The sequence below is a fragment of the Panthera tigris genome, chromosome B1 (genome assembly GCF_018350195.1).
Source record: "Panthera tigris isolate Pti1 chromosome B1, P.tigris_Pti1_mat1.1, whole genome shotgun sequence".
Lineage (NCBI taxonomy): Eukaryota > Metazoa > Chordata > Mammalia > Carnivora > Felidae > Panthera > Panthera tigris.
The window spans coordinates 125,191,238-125,207,936 of NC_056663.1; the positions used below are offsets into that span (position 1 = coordinate 125,191,238).

A 16,699-nucleotide genomic window follows, 5' to 3' on the forward strand; every position below is an offset into this window, starting at 1 on the left:
GCACATGCATGCTAATGACATCTCTAGAGTTATGGATTCACAAGGTTTAAATGGAAATATGTATTTAGGTTTAGCATACAAACTAGATTGGCCAATTTAATACTTAATCATTTATATATTTCTAGTACAGTCTTAAAGAGATGTAATCTAATGGTAAGTTGACTTTGTCTCAATAAAAAAGAAAATGTCAGAAAAAGCTAAAGGAATTCAGACATGAAGATATTTTCTTTTTTGTTTTTAAATTTACACCATTTCTCTGCTGTTATTTTAGAGAAGTTTGAGTTTTGTCCTATCTCCTTTAAGTATATCCTTAATTGATATTAATAATAACTTAAGAATTTACCGTACATCAGACACTATGTAATTTGTGTAATTAACTCATTTTTTAAGTTTATTTATTTATTTTGAGAGAAAGCGAGCGAGCATGTGCGGACGCGCAAGCAGGGGAGGGGTATGGAGGGGGAGAGAGATAATTCCAAGCAGGCTCCCCATGTTGTCAGCACAGAGCCTGACATGGGCTGGATCTCGTGAACCATGGGATCATGACCTGGGCTGAAATCCAGAGTGGAACGCCTAACCAACTGAGCCACCCAGGTGCCCCTGTTAACTCATTTGATCTTTATAAACCTTGTGGAATGCATTCGAGGATTATCCTCATCTTGTAAATGAGGACCCTGAGGCACATCTAAGGTAAGAAACTTAAGAGAGACACGAAGTGACAGTTCAATTTTGAACCCACGCAATCTGGTTTGAGAGCAACCCTCTCAGCTGGTACTTTAGAAACTGCTTCTTAAAGTAAGATTTTCAATTGCACACAATGGCATTAATCAACACGAAACATAACAGCAGAATATGCAAATAGGGCATCTAACATTGCCTTGTAAATATTTTTATTACCTGTTAATAAATTCCAATTTCTTTATAAACCCTTGAGTCGATGACTTCAAATGTGCCCCAGATTATTGAAAAGACTGCAGTTACTGAGTCACAAGGACAGAAACACTACTTTGCCTCACTGCAGCCCTGAAGACAAGTTATGGTTTATGGGCAAAGCCTTTTATTGTTTTCTGAACTACAACCTATTTTTCTCTCTTCTTGAATGTTTTATACATAGCTAAAAATAACTTCCAACTCAGAAAGACTTCTCCCATGTATAAATCAGATGGTTTGCTAAATGGGAGGGGTGGGAGGAAGCCACATCTCAGAGTGAAATCAACAAGAAACATTGAAATGCGCAAGATAGGAACAGAATTCAGAGGCCAGACCCAAGTACTGACTCCCAATTAACCAAGCTTAGCTTACAAATAAATAGCATTGCAACAATATAATTAATTACTATTCAATACAATGAAATTCAGCACAACCAGAGATTCTGTACTGTTTCTTGGGATTTCACATACAGTTTATGTAAGGAGGCTCCCTGTGAAATTACTGCAGATGAAGACCATCACTTTATCTGGTGGTGGTGGCTTCTGGAGACACTTCATGAGAAGGATATATTTTGCTAATATAAAGGTATATTTGTAAAGATTTAATTGATATATCTTCCTGACTCAGACAGCCTCTTTCATGATAAACAGAATTATTCTCACACATTGCACTTATCTGACTTGTCCCTTTATCCCCCAGCACTTGCCACCATGCCTAGTACATCGGTACTCAGTGTTTGTGGAATGCATTTGAGAAAAAAACAAGGTGCCTACTACCTCTTTGTTCATTGAAAATTAAAGTTCTTGGGAAGTTGTATTTTAGGCTCAGGTTTACTATGATCACCTAGATGAAGGTATGCAATAATTACTCAAACACCCTCTTTTAATTCTGCAACAGACATACAGGTGTAATGTGGATTAGAGGAGCATGCTACTTTCAAAGATACTTTAGTTAAAACATGCTGGCCACCGGACACTTCCAGACTCATAAACGACAGTGAGACATTGGGGGTCTCCTAGCGTAATTCTAGAGGTCTTCTTCTATCTTAGGACTTCTCCAGTGAGTTTGCTTGGAGGCCAGCACAGCTCTGTAAGATTTCACCTTAGGAAAGAGAAACGTGTGTTCTTAATCCCTACAGAACTTACTTAGAAGGGATGTTTAAAATGACACTCATTTATGGGTGTCTGGGTGGCTCAGTCAGTTGAGTGTCCAACTCTTGATTTTGGCTCAGGCTGTGATCTCATGGTTCATGAGTTCAAGCCCCACTTCAGGCTCTGCACTAACAGTGTGGAGCTTGCTTGGAATTCTCTCTCTCCCTCTCCCTCTGCCCCTCCCCTTCTCACTCACACTCTCTCTCTAAATAAATAAATAAATAAATAAAAATAAATAAACTTAAAAAATTTAATGGCACTCATTGAATATATTTAAGATTAATTTCTCCACTCTATAGAGATTTAAAACTGTATTTAACAGACTTGATCTCACTACATGTGTTAGTTTTGTTCATACATTCAGCAAATACCAACTAAGCACCCACTATATATCATTTAAGGCCACAGGAATGTAACAGTGATCAAAAATCAGATCAAAATTTGTGGAACTTAAGTTCTGGTGGAGGACACAACTGCTACATGAAATAGAGACTGTATGAAATGGTGAGAAGTGCCATGGAGAAAATAAAGAAAAGAGGGTGAGAGATTGGGAGTATAGACAGAGAGAGATGTTGCAGTTTTAAAAGTTGATCAGGAGAGGCACCTGGGTGGCTCCATCGGTTAAGTGTCCAACTTTGGCTCAGGTCGTGATCTCACAGTCTGAGTTCAAGCCCTGCATCAGGCTCTGCGCTGACAGCTCAGAGCCTGGAACCTGCTTCAAGTTCTGTGTCTCCTTCTCTCTCTGTCCCTCTCCCCCCCACCCCTACTCACACTATATCTCTCTCTGTGGTATCTCTCGGTCTCTCTTTCTCTCTCTCTCTCAAAAATAAACATTAAAAAATTTTTTTAAAATGTTGATCAGGAAATGACTCACTGAGAGGGTGACATCTGAAGAACTAAATAAGAGAAGGGAACATATTATGCAGATACCTGGGGAAGGGAAAGATGATTTCAAGCAGATTGACCAGCAGACTCAAAATTCCCAAAGCAGGAGTACCACTGATATGCATGAGGACTAGCAGAGGAGCCAGCGTGCTACAGATAGAGAAAGTGAACAAGGTGATCTCAGAAGGGTCAGGGGTCCTGGTGATGCTGGGCCTAGTGGGTCTTTATAAGAACTTTGGTTTTGACAGCAAACAAGATAGGAGCCTTTGGAGGGTTGGAGATGAGGTGTAGCACGATCGACTTAAGGTTTCAGGCTCATTCACTCTATTGTGTTGAATATTGAATGTTGATGGCCAAGAGGGAAAGCAAAGATAAGACAGGAAATTGTTGCAGTAATCCAAGAAGGAAATGATGAAGGCTTGAACTGGAAGAGGGTGGTGGTGAGGGGACAAGAAGTGGTCAGATCCTGATATACTGCCCTGACTTCCAGTGGGCAAAGAGAGAGGTAGAGAGGAGTCAAGGCCAAGTCTGAGGCTTTGTTTAGGTAACTGGAAGGATAGAGTTGACATGAACTAAGATGAGCAAGGCTGTGGGAGGAGCAGGGTTGGAAGTGCAGTTCAGGAGGTTGTTATTCAGGAGGAAACCAGGATTGAAAGGAGGTTATTAGACAACCCAGTGCAGTTGAAAGAAGTCATTTGGATATATGAGTCTGGAGTTCAAGGCCAGGGTCTAGACTGGAGATAAATTTAGAAGACCTCTGCATGAGACTGGATGAGCTCACCAAGGAAGTGAATATAGATAGAAGACAGAAAAAAAGAAGAGGTCCAAGGACAGAGCCTCCACAAGGGAACAGACCTTCGCTCCAGGAAGCTGTGAGGAATGGAGTGAGATAAGACAAAAACCAGGAAAAGTGCCCTGGCCAAGAAAGCAAGTGAGGAAGAGGGAGAAACCAGTTGGGTCAAACCTGCTGCTGAGTCACCTCACCAGTATATCTAACAAAATGAAAGTAATTGGTGACTTTGAAGAGAGTAGTACCTGCAAAATGGTGGAGGTGAATGCACATTAGAATAGATACAGCAGAGATGAAGAGGACAGGAAATGAAGAGAGTGATTATAAGCAAGTATTCCAAGGCGTTTTGTAAGGTGAGCAAAGACATGGGGGTGACTCCAGGCGGAAACGAGTGGGGAGGGTTCTAAGTGTATGTCTGTATGCTGATGGAGATGGCTCCTGTAGAGGGAATATTAATGATTTAAGAGACAGAGAGGAGAATTGCTGGGGCCTGCCCTTGACCAGGCACGAGGGAATGGAAGGCACAGTACAAATGAGAGGTGACAGGTGGGAGCACAGAGAGCTGACCCAGTAACAAGAGAGAGGGTGCAGAGCAGGGGTGGGGTGGTGAGTAGTGGGAGCTGTGGAAGCTGTCTCGTGATTGTCACTTTTTTTCAGTGAAGTAGAAATCGTGGTCATCAGCTGAAAGTGAGGATAGAGAGGGAGGTGGTGTTTAAGGAGAGTGGAGAAGGTGTGAAATAGCTGTCTAGGAGGATGGGACAGTGAACAGATGATGAAAATATAGTACGATTTTTTGGCAGAATTAAGGGCCCATTTGAGTTCTGTTATCATGAATTTCAGATGAGCCCACTCAACGTGGCTGTGCGCGGCCATATTCCTCGGCAAGTCTGTGAACGTGGTGTCGGGAAGAGTGGCCAAGTGAACGCCTTAGAAAAGGAGAGGGGTGGGAGAGCTGAGCTCCTGATGCAAGGGATTGTTGATAAGGATAAGGTAAACGGTTCGATTTAAAAGTGGTGAAGAGAGAGGAGGGAACGTGAGAGGGATGACAGCCAAGATAGGTCGCTTTGTTTAATAGATTGTAGGGCCCAGTGAAAGTTTGTCAAAATAGGAGTCTGAGAGGGAGTAAGTCAGAAAGATGGAGAATATGGTAAAAGAAACTGCATCGGAGTTTTAGAAGGCTTGCAGTTAATAATCAGTGGTAAGGACAAGAGCTGGCCAGTGGTTCTCTGACTTTAATGTGCATATAAATCCTTGAATTTCTTATTCACATGCACATTTTGACTCAGTAAGTCTGGGTAGGCAGACCTGAGATTCTGCATTTCTGTCAGCCTCCCAGGTGACCTGGGTGCTTCTTGTCCAGGGATCTCATCTGAAAGACAATCTTCTAGAGTGGTATTCCTCAACCCTAGCAGGAAATCACAGCCCCTTGAGGAGTCTCAAAAATACAGATGCTAGACCAGTCTTGACCAGTGAATCAGAGTTGCTCTGGGTCAGATTTAATTTCTCCGGATTGGATGTAAAATTGATATATTATGAATGTCCAAATTACTCTACAGTGAAACCAGGATTGAAAGTCTCTGGCCTATAAGTGTGGGTGTCTTAGAGACCAAGACTGTGGCAGGAAGGAGGGTCATGTAATTGAGAGGCCAAAATGTTGAAAGTGTTTGTGGTTATTAAAATCATTAGAAATTGTGACAGAAAAATTGTGCTGCATAAAATGACTGTGAGCCCAGAGGTCTTTAAATGACCACAAAAAATATAGAAGGTGGGTGACATAATCTGATGGCATGAAATTCAAAGCAATGGTGTTTGGAGAGAATGGTCTAGAAAAGACAGTGCAGAACAAGGAGGGCACTTTCTGATTCCCCGGCCCAGTGTGTGTTGGGTTTAGGAAATCAAATATCCACCACTTGAGAGAACTCCAGGATAAAAAAAAAAAAAAAAAAGCAAAACAGAAGCATCATAAAGAGCTAAGTTTTAGTTAGAGAAAAGTAGAGAAAATAATCTAAACAGAGTTTGAAATTTTGGAGAATTTTGCTTCTGCATTGCAAAGCAGCGTGATAGGGGGTCGATATTTTTTCAGGGTGGGTGATGGGGATGTGCAGGGCAGCATGAGGATTCCAGTGCCGGAGGTGATGACCTGAGCTTCCTGTAGAGATGTGGTCTCAAAGCAGGACATTGTGGCAGCTGCGAGTACTGGAATGTAGGGAACAGGAGGGTAGGCAAGGTACCGGAAGCCGGAGGAGCCCATGGCTCACCTTTTCATTTCTACAGCTATTTTCTAGCAGGAGTGAACTCTCTGTTTCTTTAAACTAGGCATTACAAGTGAGCCCAGTATGGAAAACAGGAAAACAGATCAAAGCAGAGCTTCTCTGGTTAAATCCAGAGTTGGGGAGGAAGGCAGTAACCTCCACAGGGCCCTGGGGGCCTCTCCAGTATGTCTGGGGTTCCTCAGGGGTCATCAAAACCCAGGTCGTACTCACTGTTCCAGCACTGGCAAGAGACTTGAGAAAAATGCAGAGTGATATATTTGCAAGTAAAGTTGGTTTACCCAGTAATCACAGAAGTTGTCTTAGATCTTGTCAACTGTGCAGATTGCTCTTTTTCTTCCATGTAATAAACTTTCAAATATACAAGTAGTTTGCAATATCCCTTGGGATCTCTTTATGTCACTTATGATCAGGGTAACCTCACTGTTGTTAACTGATGTGATTTAAACAGAAGAAACCATAGTTTTGAACAGTCATGGGTTCTCCTGTGAGAATAGTTGGAATCTTCAGAAGCAAACCATGAGACCAAGATTTGAATGCAGAGGGTTTTTTTTTTTTTTTTTTTTTTTAATGGGGCATTCATAGAAGAGAGAACCTTATAGCTGGGTGGAGCCACCAGGAGAGAAAATGAAGCCCAGTAAGTGTGTATAGAGATGGCAGGCGACATCTCAAGGGGACAGCTTCAGCCTAATTTCACAGGGGAACTCTGGAAGGTAGCAGCTCAGATTCTGACCCCAATTGGACACAAAGCATATTTCCATATCTGTGAGACAATGGCTAAGGTGGAGGTTGTGGGACAGGGAGGGGGAGGGGGGTGCTGTGAACCCCTAGGCACTTTCAGAGTCCACGAATGTCAGAGCCATCTTTCAAAGAAAGAGCAATTATGGGTCCTTGGAAGAAAAGCATGAAGAGCATGCTCTCTCTCTCTCTCTCTCTCTCTCTCTCTCTCTCTCTCTCAGGAGGGATCCAAGACCAACTCAGGGGATCCCAACAGTGCCTTCTATAAGTGGAAAGCTTTCTCTAGAATGGCATAGATAAAGATTAGATTAGAAAGTTAATGTCTGCTTTCAATGATCAATGATAATTAATAATTATATGAATTTTGCTCCCTTCCCTCTTGCACTTCTAGTGAGCTCAAACTACCACACACATAGGGCCAGATTTTGAGAAAATCCGAGTCAAGAAGCGTGTGAGTTTCAGATCAGATATATCCAAGCATGGGCCTGACTGAATGTGGTCTCTGTATGTGAAAACAAAATGCATGTTTTAAAACTCCACTGTTTTAGATGGATTTGATTCTATTTCTCACCACCATAGTATAAATACCAAGAGGGTTTTGCCCTTTCAAAATTTATATCACCACAAATAGTTGCTCTTATCTACATCCTCAAATGTTTATTTCAGGATTGTTGTTGGTTTTTAAACGTTTTTCCCTTTAAATTGTGGTCTCTTTCCTAAGGATTAGAGGAGCATTATTTTAGAGTCCCTCTGTTGGATGTAATTTAGAGCTGTGCAAAGTCAAGCCCACTGACAGATTTAGAGATTAATTTCCAGACCTCTTGTGGTGCTGGAGATACTCTTTAAGATTTTGAAAATGGCAACACTATTGACTCTCTACCACTAAAGATTACTTGTATCCATATCCACATGGATGCAAAAGAAAAGTTTAAGGGTGGCAAATATCAGTGTTGTTTTGCTTTATGGAAAATCCTGTGCATAGAAAAAAAACAAAAACAGCAGCAGCAGCACCAATTTATGGAACAAGAAATAGTTCATCCTCCATAAGGACAGTTTATACAGATATATCTCCCTCCTTTCATTCTGTAAGCATAATATTGCTTTTGCTAAACTGATGTGATCTTCATGGAAAAAATAGTCCAGTAGTTCTGAACAGTCATGTCTTAGGTCAGGTTCCCCAGAAGTAAACCATGAGTCAAAGATTTGATGTTAGTGATACAGAAAAGGAGAGCTTTGAGTATGATGTATACGCTCTTTGGATTATATTGAAGGTTGGTACAAAACCTTTTCTTCCTCAAGTATTTTGGCTTAAATGCATCTCCAAATATGTGTTTGCTCCATTTGAAAGTAAGTGCATTTTCGGGGAAATTTAATCCATATGTTTCAGAAAGGTTACACGTAAATCATCCAAATGTTGGTTTATTAGAGCTACATGATGTCGAAGATGCCTTTTGAGCTTTTTTAATAGTCTTTACATTCTTTTGTGAAAAGCAGCAAGTTAGTTGCCAAGAGTAAACAAATCAAATAGCAAAAGGTTTGAGTTCCGTTTGAAATGCTTAGCCTATTATTTTTGATTGGGTTCTGAACTTGGCAGTGCACATTCCCTGTTCTTGCCTGCGGGGCAAAGTGAAAACAATTTGAACATTGTATTTCCCAACTGGTTCATTGACATTTGAGAATAATGTAGTAAAGACAGAATCAGCAAGTTTGGCAGGTGAGTGATACCTCACATGACCTCAGAAAGTTACTTCCTCCAGGATTGCTGAAGTTCATAGCACAGAGCAATGTCATACAAATTCTAAAACACAGGTTAGGACAGACAGCCATCGAGGGATCCATACTGGGTACTTACCTATTTCTTTTGTGCATCTTTAGGTGGAATGGTTGAAAAATGAAGACATAATTGACCCCGTTGAAGATCGGAATTTTTATATTACTATTGATCACAACCTCATCATAAAGCAGGCCCGCCTCTCAGATACTGCAAACTATACTTGTGTTGCCAAAAACATTGTTGCCAAGAGGAAAAGCACGACTGCAACTGTCATAGTCTACGGTGAGTGAGCTGGTGGAGTCTCAATCTAGTCCATGTCAAACTACAGTTTCTCGTTTGAATTTAAACTATCAAGCAAGAGGCCCTTTCTCTTTTCTTTTTCTTTTTTTAAACATAATTTATTGTCAAGTTAGCTAACATATGGTGTATACAGTGTGCTCTTGACTTCGGGAGCAGATTCCCGTGATTCATTGCTTACATACCACACCCAGTGCTCATCCCAACAAGTGCCCTCCTCAGTGCCCATCACCCATTTTCAATCCCTATTGCCAGCTTGCAGCTTCAGCAGTGAGGTTTAACTGCTTCCCTGATAGGCATAGAAAGACCAGACTTGGAAATTCCTAGCCCTTGGTCAGTCAGCTTATGGAAAAGTGAAGGAAATCCACCTGAGTGCCTGCACCAAAGCCAGAAGATGCTCACCCATCTAAGTGTGCCCCCCTCCTCCATACCCTGGACCACCCAGATCTAGAGTGAGTTTGGAGATGAAGATGGTTAAGTCAGCCCACTGACAATTCTGTGGGCTTTGGCTTAGTCAGGTAAATTGTGGCTGACCTATTCCCCAGATACATCAGAGAACAACGTTGACTTCCTGGAACTTGCTTTACACACTCGGGGGGGGGGGGGGGCGGGTAGTTAGAGTGAAGGTGAGCACTGCTATGCAGTGGCCCTAATCCTAACCACATAGCAAGTTCAACATAATGATTTCTTCGGGAAGCCTCCCTTCTGCTCTCTGGCCCTTTCTAGTCCAGCTCATATCCAAGTTGACCTAATATTTCTCCAGAAATACTTAACAGTTTCACACCCAATTTTGCTGTAGCGTCTGATGCTTTTATCTCTTTGCGGTATAGCACTCAGTTGCCTTCCAGTCATTTTATGAGGAGTTTCATCTCCCCAGCTGTGTGTTAAGCTCCACTATAGACCAAGAGACTGCTCTGTGTATTTATGTATTTCTCACAGTGTTGGGCAGACAGTAGGTCCTCACATTCTGGGTGATTTATTGTGTCAGAGGAAACCAAACAACCCTGGGAAGTATTTTGAGGGTATGCCCCGTCTTAAATGAGATGCCTGTGTCTCACCACCACTTGGAACTTAAGGAAGCTTTTCAGGGCTGCGTCAGTGTGAAAGGACATTCCAGGGACTTTCACGTCTGGGTGACTGCAAAGGAGGGGCAGCCCTTGGCAGGTATCTGGCTCGTGGTACTTAGTGTAGATACTGCCATTTGGATGGATGTCCTCATGCTGTGGGGAGTTATGAGAAACAGAAACCACGTGAGGCTCCAGAGGCTGTATATTGTGACACTTTAAATCTTTCCTTTTTATTCCAAGACAGATACATACAATTTTTTAATTCTCTGGATACTCTGAGATTTAATTTCCTCGTCAAGATAATGGCTATGTTAAATTGTAGGTAGTTGCCTCTCTTCAGTCACAGTGAAAGGATTCCTACTTTTTATCTTTTTCTAAACTGGCTGAACAACTTGATTAACAGCATTTAAAGTGCAAAAGATAATGGAGCACATCACAGCACGTAGCAATCATAGATAACTAATGATGATGGACTATCTTTCTATGAGTTATATAGATGTTTAATATACATGCAGATCTCTTCCCCTATATATAACATGCTTTCAATATCTACAAATGCAAGCTGAACATGGTTTTTAGAAAGAATCAAACAGATGGAACTTAGGCACTTTGAGTTCAAAAAACATCATTGGACCCTAGGGGTCAGGAGACTTGTGCTCTAGGACTAGTTCTAGTAACTGAACTTCAGTTGGCCACTTGACCAGGATGCTAGGAACCGTCATGTCCTTGTCTGTAAAATGAGGGTATAAGTCTAGAGCTTTCACATTCCTCTTTTTTTTTTTTTTTTCTCTAGGAGCTTATCATTATTTGTTTCTCATTAAAATCCTACCAGAGCAGTATATGGATACTATAACCCCAAATATTGGCTTGCCAGTATGCTAGGAAGCAGTTTACAATGACAATTCCATGACACTGGGTTTTGTAAAGCTGAGCAGGTTAAGTTGCTTTTTGGAACACTAACTGAAACACAACCTATCAACCATCTGCTTGTCCTTTTCATGGCCTCATAAAGTAAGTCGTCCAAGGCTCATAGATTAGGCTCACCAGAAGTTTATAGCAAAACGTATACATCTAATGAGTATTTCATTTTTGAGTGTGTTGTATATATTTATTTTTGTTAGTATCATTTTGAGATGGCAAATATATATCTGTTATAGAAAATTTAGGAAACACAGAAAAGGTCAGAGAAGAAAATGCCAATAATCCTGTCATCTTGTCATCCAGAAATAGCTTTTAAAAAGATTGATATGCATACTACTGGTATTTTTATGCATAGATAAGGTTTTTTAAGTAAGGGATATAAATATATTTTTTACTTAAATGTGATGTTCAAATATTCATGTATTATTAAATAGACTTCTAGAGCACCATTTTTTAATGGCTGCCTAGATGTCAGTCACATGAACATACGTTTACTTTACCCTTTTCCTATTGTTGAACATTACAGTTGTTTACAATTATTTATCTTTATAGAAAAATAACTCTGCCATGAAAATTCTTTTGTCTGTGTATGTATGTATAACATATTCATAATTTTTCCCATTGTCTTGCATAGGATTCTAGCAGAGGAGATGTCGGGCGTGTGATATGCACATATAAGCTGTGTGCTGCGTCTAGCACTCTCTTTATGATCAGGAGTTCTAGTTACGTCAGGTTTTAACTTCTACTAGTTACGTCAGGTTTTAACTACCAGCAAATAATTTTTGTTAGAAAATGCTTAATTACAATAATGTACTCTAAACTCACATAATGGAAGTCCTAAAATATATTAGAGTATTTTCTACAGGGATATCTCCGGCGGTAAATAGTGAACACAGCAGTAGAATGTAGGTTTTATAATCATACACTGAACTCTCCATCAAACACCATAATTGACTTTTACACACAGAATAGGTGTCCATTTCAATTACATAAACTAAATGCCAATTCAATCAAATAGGTACTCAATTAGTTTAAAATCTAGCAATATTAAGACTTTATTTTTTAACGAGGTTCACCGCATTAATGAAACTGACCAAAAGTCCTTAAAAGGCTGTAAAGTTTACATGTGCTAAAGAAAAATAATCAATCATCTATTAAGAAAAAGCTACATGATTTTATTCAGCTCTTATGCTTCAGATCCACCTGCAACCTTGGCATAAGGATGTAAACATTTATTATTTGAGATAAGCTGTCAAAAATAATTTTTAAAGCTTGATTAGGTAAGAGGAATGTATTTTTTTTAAGAACAGTAGCCAAGAAAAATAGAACACGGTTCTATATACTCTTCTGAGTAGGTGAGTACATTTTGGTAATTCATTTTATTTATCTCTATGCTTAGATTCCTCAGCTATGCAGTAAAACTGAATGAAATGATGCCCAAGGTCTCTTCTATCTTTGAAATTTTAGATTGTTTTATGGTCACTTAGCAGATGACTTTTTGTCTATGTGTTGTGCATGGTTTGTGTGTCTGTGTGCATGAACACACATATGATTCAATTTTATATTTACCTTCTTCCAGTAAATGGTGGCTGGTCCACCTGGACAGAGTGGTCTGTGTGTAATAGCCGCTGTGGACGAGGGTATCAGAAACGCACAAGGACCTGCACCAACCCAGCACCACTCAATGGTGGTGCCTTCTGTGAAGGGCAGAGTGTGCAGAAAATAGCCTGTACCACCTTATGCCCAGGTAAATAAGACAGTGCTCGCGTTCCAAATGTATCCTCCCATTTTAGGATTGTTTTAGGAGATATAAACAAAGCCTTATTCACCTGAATATGTGATAAATGTTATTTCTATCCATCATACCATTGAATGCTTACACTGCTGAGAAATCAAGTATTTTTCTCCCAAACAGTATTTAACTTTATTAGCCAAACATGCAAAATAGAATAAAACATGAGATTAAACACTTACGGACATGATCCCTCTCTATTACTGGACAAAACTGCTGGAGCCAAGATTATAGATTCTATAATTCAAGGGATTTGGAGAGCCCTGAAAGCCACACATTTTAGGAATAACAACTCTTGATCTTCAGACAGCCATGGAAATTATTGGAATTAAAATTTAGAATATGTTTTAGACTGAGATATTTGATATTTGGTGTCAGTTTCTGGGCAAGGGCAAATAAAACATTTGGAATGAATTAAAAAGAAGACAAAGCTTTGTGACACCTGGGCTAATGGGTTTTGAAAATACAATGCAGTCAGCTCTTTATTATCTGTACATGTTGGTTGTGTATTTCTGTGAGTTATTTGCAGTGGCAACTATAGCAAGATTGCATCCCTCTGCTTCTGACCATCTTCTGATGCTGTCTCATGTTGTCACCAGCTTTTATCCTTAGGCAAATTAAAGTTAATATTGCCAAAATCAAAACCAAAATCAACTAAAATGTTTAATTATATGATATATTGAAAATTTAAGCTAAAATTATTTTGAAATAATCCATAAATTTAGTGCATTCCTTGGGTAGCTGTTATATTTCAATTTCATTATTTATTTGTATTTTATTTTATTATTTTTTTGTGCTTTCATGATTTAGAAACAATCTCCTTACGTCCCTTTATCTTGCCTACCTTTTGTCTTATTCATCCCTTAAAGAAACTTTCTCAGAGATGGGTTGTAGAAATGAACTGTAGAAAAATATAATCTATATTTTATACTCCCAAATGTCCACTCTCAAATATCCAAACAGTATCCCATACTGAATCCTTTGAGAGATTTTATTAATGTAACAAATCTTGACACTTAGCTAGGTTTAAAATTTCAATATTTACCTTGTAGTCTCTTATATTTTATCTAGATATTGACTTCCACAATTAAAAATGCACTGAGTATTTTGAGTTGAGATAGAAGTGTGTGTGTGTGTGTGTGTGTGTGTGTGTAAACTTTGGGCTGGTTTATGTCAAAGCAAATGTATTTTCTCCAAATAGCTGGGAGTTGCTTATACAGCCAACTCTGTATAATTGAAATATTGATGCTTTCATCATTTTTTTCATATGGGCATGTTTATATCTCCATACGCATTATACATAATATATTTACACAGTAATTTGAATATGAAATCATATAGATTTTCCAAACTGTGTAGGTTATTATAATTAATGTAATTTTTATGAATATGTAGGTGTAAGATATTATGTATATTAGATGTTCAATAAATGATTTTTGGCATTGTTTTATATTGAATTCTAGATAATCATAATTACTTATGTATTTCAGGAAAACTTTTTATTTAACCACTTTTTAATATTGTTATCTTATTTAAGAATTTCTTAAGAATGAATTTTAAGTGTGACTTTAGTGAGACTTACTATGTATTTATTCAACTTAGGATTTAAGTTGTATATTTTTAAAAGAGATAGCTTAGTATCATTGAAATTACTGACAAGTCAGACACAAAAATTAGAAAGAAAGTTAGTCAGTTATAAATGACTGAGTCACAGCAAAAAATTAGGAATCTGTATAAATATTAATTGTAAAATAGAAATAGAAATATATATATCATCAATAATGGAATGGAATCATCAAATAATAAGTGGAAAATAATATAGTCATTTCAGCAAAGCATTGCAGAACAGCATCAAGCTGCCTGGATGAAAAAATTTAAAAAAAAAAAGTAAGGCATGGATAGAGAATGGATAGATAGATAGATAGATAGATAGATAGATAGATAGATATGGATGGATAAATGGATGGATGGATGGGTGGATGGATGGATGGATGGGTTGGTCATTGGGTGGATATATGTATCCCCATTGTACCAACCTCTTCTCCATATCCTTACACAGGTTTACTTGCACTGACCACATGACACTATGTGCAAAGAAATCTTGGGTTCAAAAAGACGTCCCCTAAGTTTCAGTATAAAATCCAAAAGCTTCCCTTTTAATAGAGAAAAGGGCACCATCATGATCTACCTTTATGTACCTCCTAGTCCTCACCAGCTCCTGGTGACAACTTTGCTTTCTGTGTGTCCCTTTAAGCATTCCTTTGCTTGGTCAGTAAGGAAACAGTCACACACCCAGTAAGAAAAGTTCTCAGAACCCTGACAATGCATGTAGAGCGTGCTTACTTGCCAGCAGGTGACATGAATGCAGGACTCCTTGATGGGACATTTTCTTCAGTTTTCTGTTTTGTTGTTTTGTTTTGTTCTGTTTTGTTTCATTTTATATACTTGAGTTCTACTCCCTTCTCCCCTCAAGCAGCTGCTTCTCCCTCTGACCTTATGCTGGTTTTTGTGTGTGTGTGTGTGTGTGTGTGTGTGTGTGTGTGTGTGTGTGTGACAGTGGATGGCAGGTGGACTTCATGGAGCAAGTGGTCTACTTGTGGGACCGAGTGCACACACTGGCGCAGGAGGGAGTGCACGGCACCAGCCCCCAAGAACGGAGGCAAGGACTGTGATGGCCTCGTCTTGCAATCCAAGAACTGCACTGATGGGCTGTGCATGCAGAGTAAGTCTATTTGAGCAAACAGCAGTTGGGAGGCCTGATATTTAACCATTTGAATTTCTCGGAGGGAAATATTAGAAATTAAGAATTCTGAACAACAACAAAAACAATGCAGTAATATACCAATATAGTAGCTCTGTCTCAGAATTCAAAGAACTAATCTCCCAGGAACTCGAATGAATAATAACTGTCCGGTTAACAAATGACATACACAATATTGCTTTCTCATGAGCAAAGAGTGAGTTAGTCATTTCCATGGGGGAACTATCATTCTTTCCAGACCTGGGAGCCATTACTCAGCTTTATTAGAATGCATAAAAGGGCACCCTAAGCAACTCATAGTAGAATCACATGACTTCAAAAAAGTAAGCTATTTATTCCTAATTCATGGCCGTTACTGAACCAGTGTCCATGAATGTAAAATATATCTAAAGGACAGGAAATGGTCCTGCAATTTACCAATTTACAACAAATGCTTGGTGGGAACATGTCCACAAGCCCTTGAAAATTTGAGGTTTGTGTTAATGTTCGTTCAAAGAAAATAATGTTAATAAAACAAAAATTTTAAAACCAGGTGTAGAGGATTGGCCCAGGAATATAATGGGTGCTATAGGAGAAATATCCCCCAGTTTTCATGGCTTTGTTTCTTAGATTTTCTTAATGAGTTGATAGTTTGATGTCCATACTTGCAAACTCTTACCCCTTTAATGCAGGAGCCCTTAGATGTGCAAAATTTACCATCTTACATGACCATGAAGTAAGGTATTAAGAATTGTTCTGATCTCACGCCTATGCGGCTGAATGGATCAAACAATGTGCTATCCTTGGATCTTAACTAATAGCAGCCAGATGTTGACATTTCTTGTAACACATTACAAATTGCTTGCAGAATACAGGCAACCAAATATATTTGTGTAGATGTATTTGTGTTTGTCGTTTAAGAATAAAATATTTCACTTTCGCCACATTTATGAAATTGTGTTTACCTTCCAGGGTCTATACACACAAGGACCTTTAAAAAGAAACCTTACTTAAAATACAAATAAGTAATTATGTTGCTGACACAGAATAAAAATCCAACAGGCTTCTTCTTTTTCTGTCCACAGTATGTCGCATTCTTTGAGGACTGGCTGCTGCTGAGTATAAAGCACAGCTTCTGGTTATGATTTGCAGACTGCTACCGTGCATCTCACCAAGTTTGTGTTAGAAATACAAGAATGAAAAGAATATAGCTGTTTTCCTAACCATTTATCCAGAGATACAGGGTTTGTTCCTCTAGGCGTGACTTTGAGTTGAGGATTAAAATAAAAACATAGCACACACCACGTCATTCTTTTTTTAAATATTTTTATAATTTAATATCCT

The 16,699-nt window shown here is 39.0% G+C and overlaps 1 protein-coding gene across 1 annotated transcript in view; it reads left to right on the forward strand.

Moving 5' to 3' along the window:
- UNC5C (unc-5 netrin receptor C) overlaps positions 1–16,699 on the forward strand; it is a 305,644-nt gene that overhangs the window by 224,349 nt on the left and 64,596 nt on the right. The window contains exons 6-8 of the mRNA XM_015542240.2: positions 8,640–8,820; positions 12,403–12,570; positions 15,173–15,337. Coding sequence (XP_015397726.1) covers positions 8,640–8,820; positions 12,403–12,570; positions 15,173–15,337 — 514 coding nt within the window. The remainder of the gene's footprint in view (positions 1–8,639; positions 8,821–12,402; positions 12,571–15,172; positions 15,338–16,699) is intronic.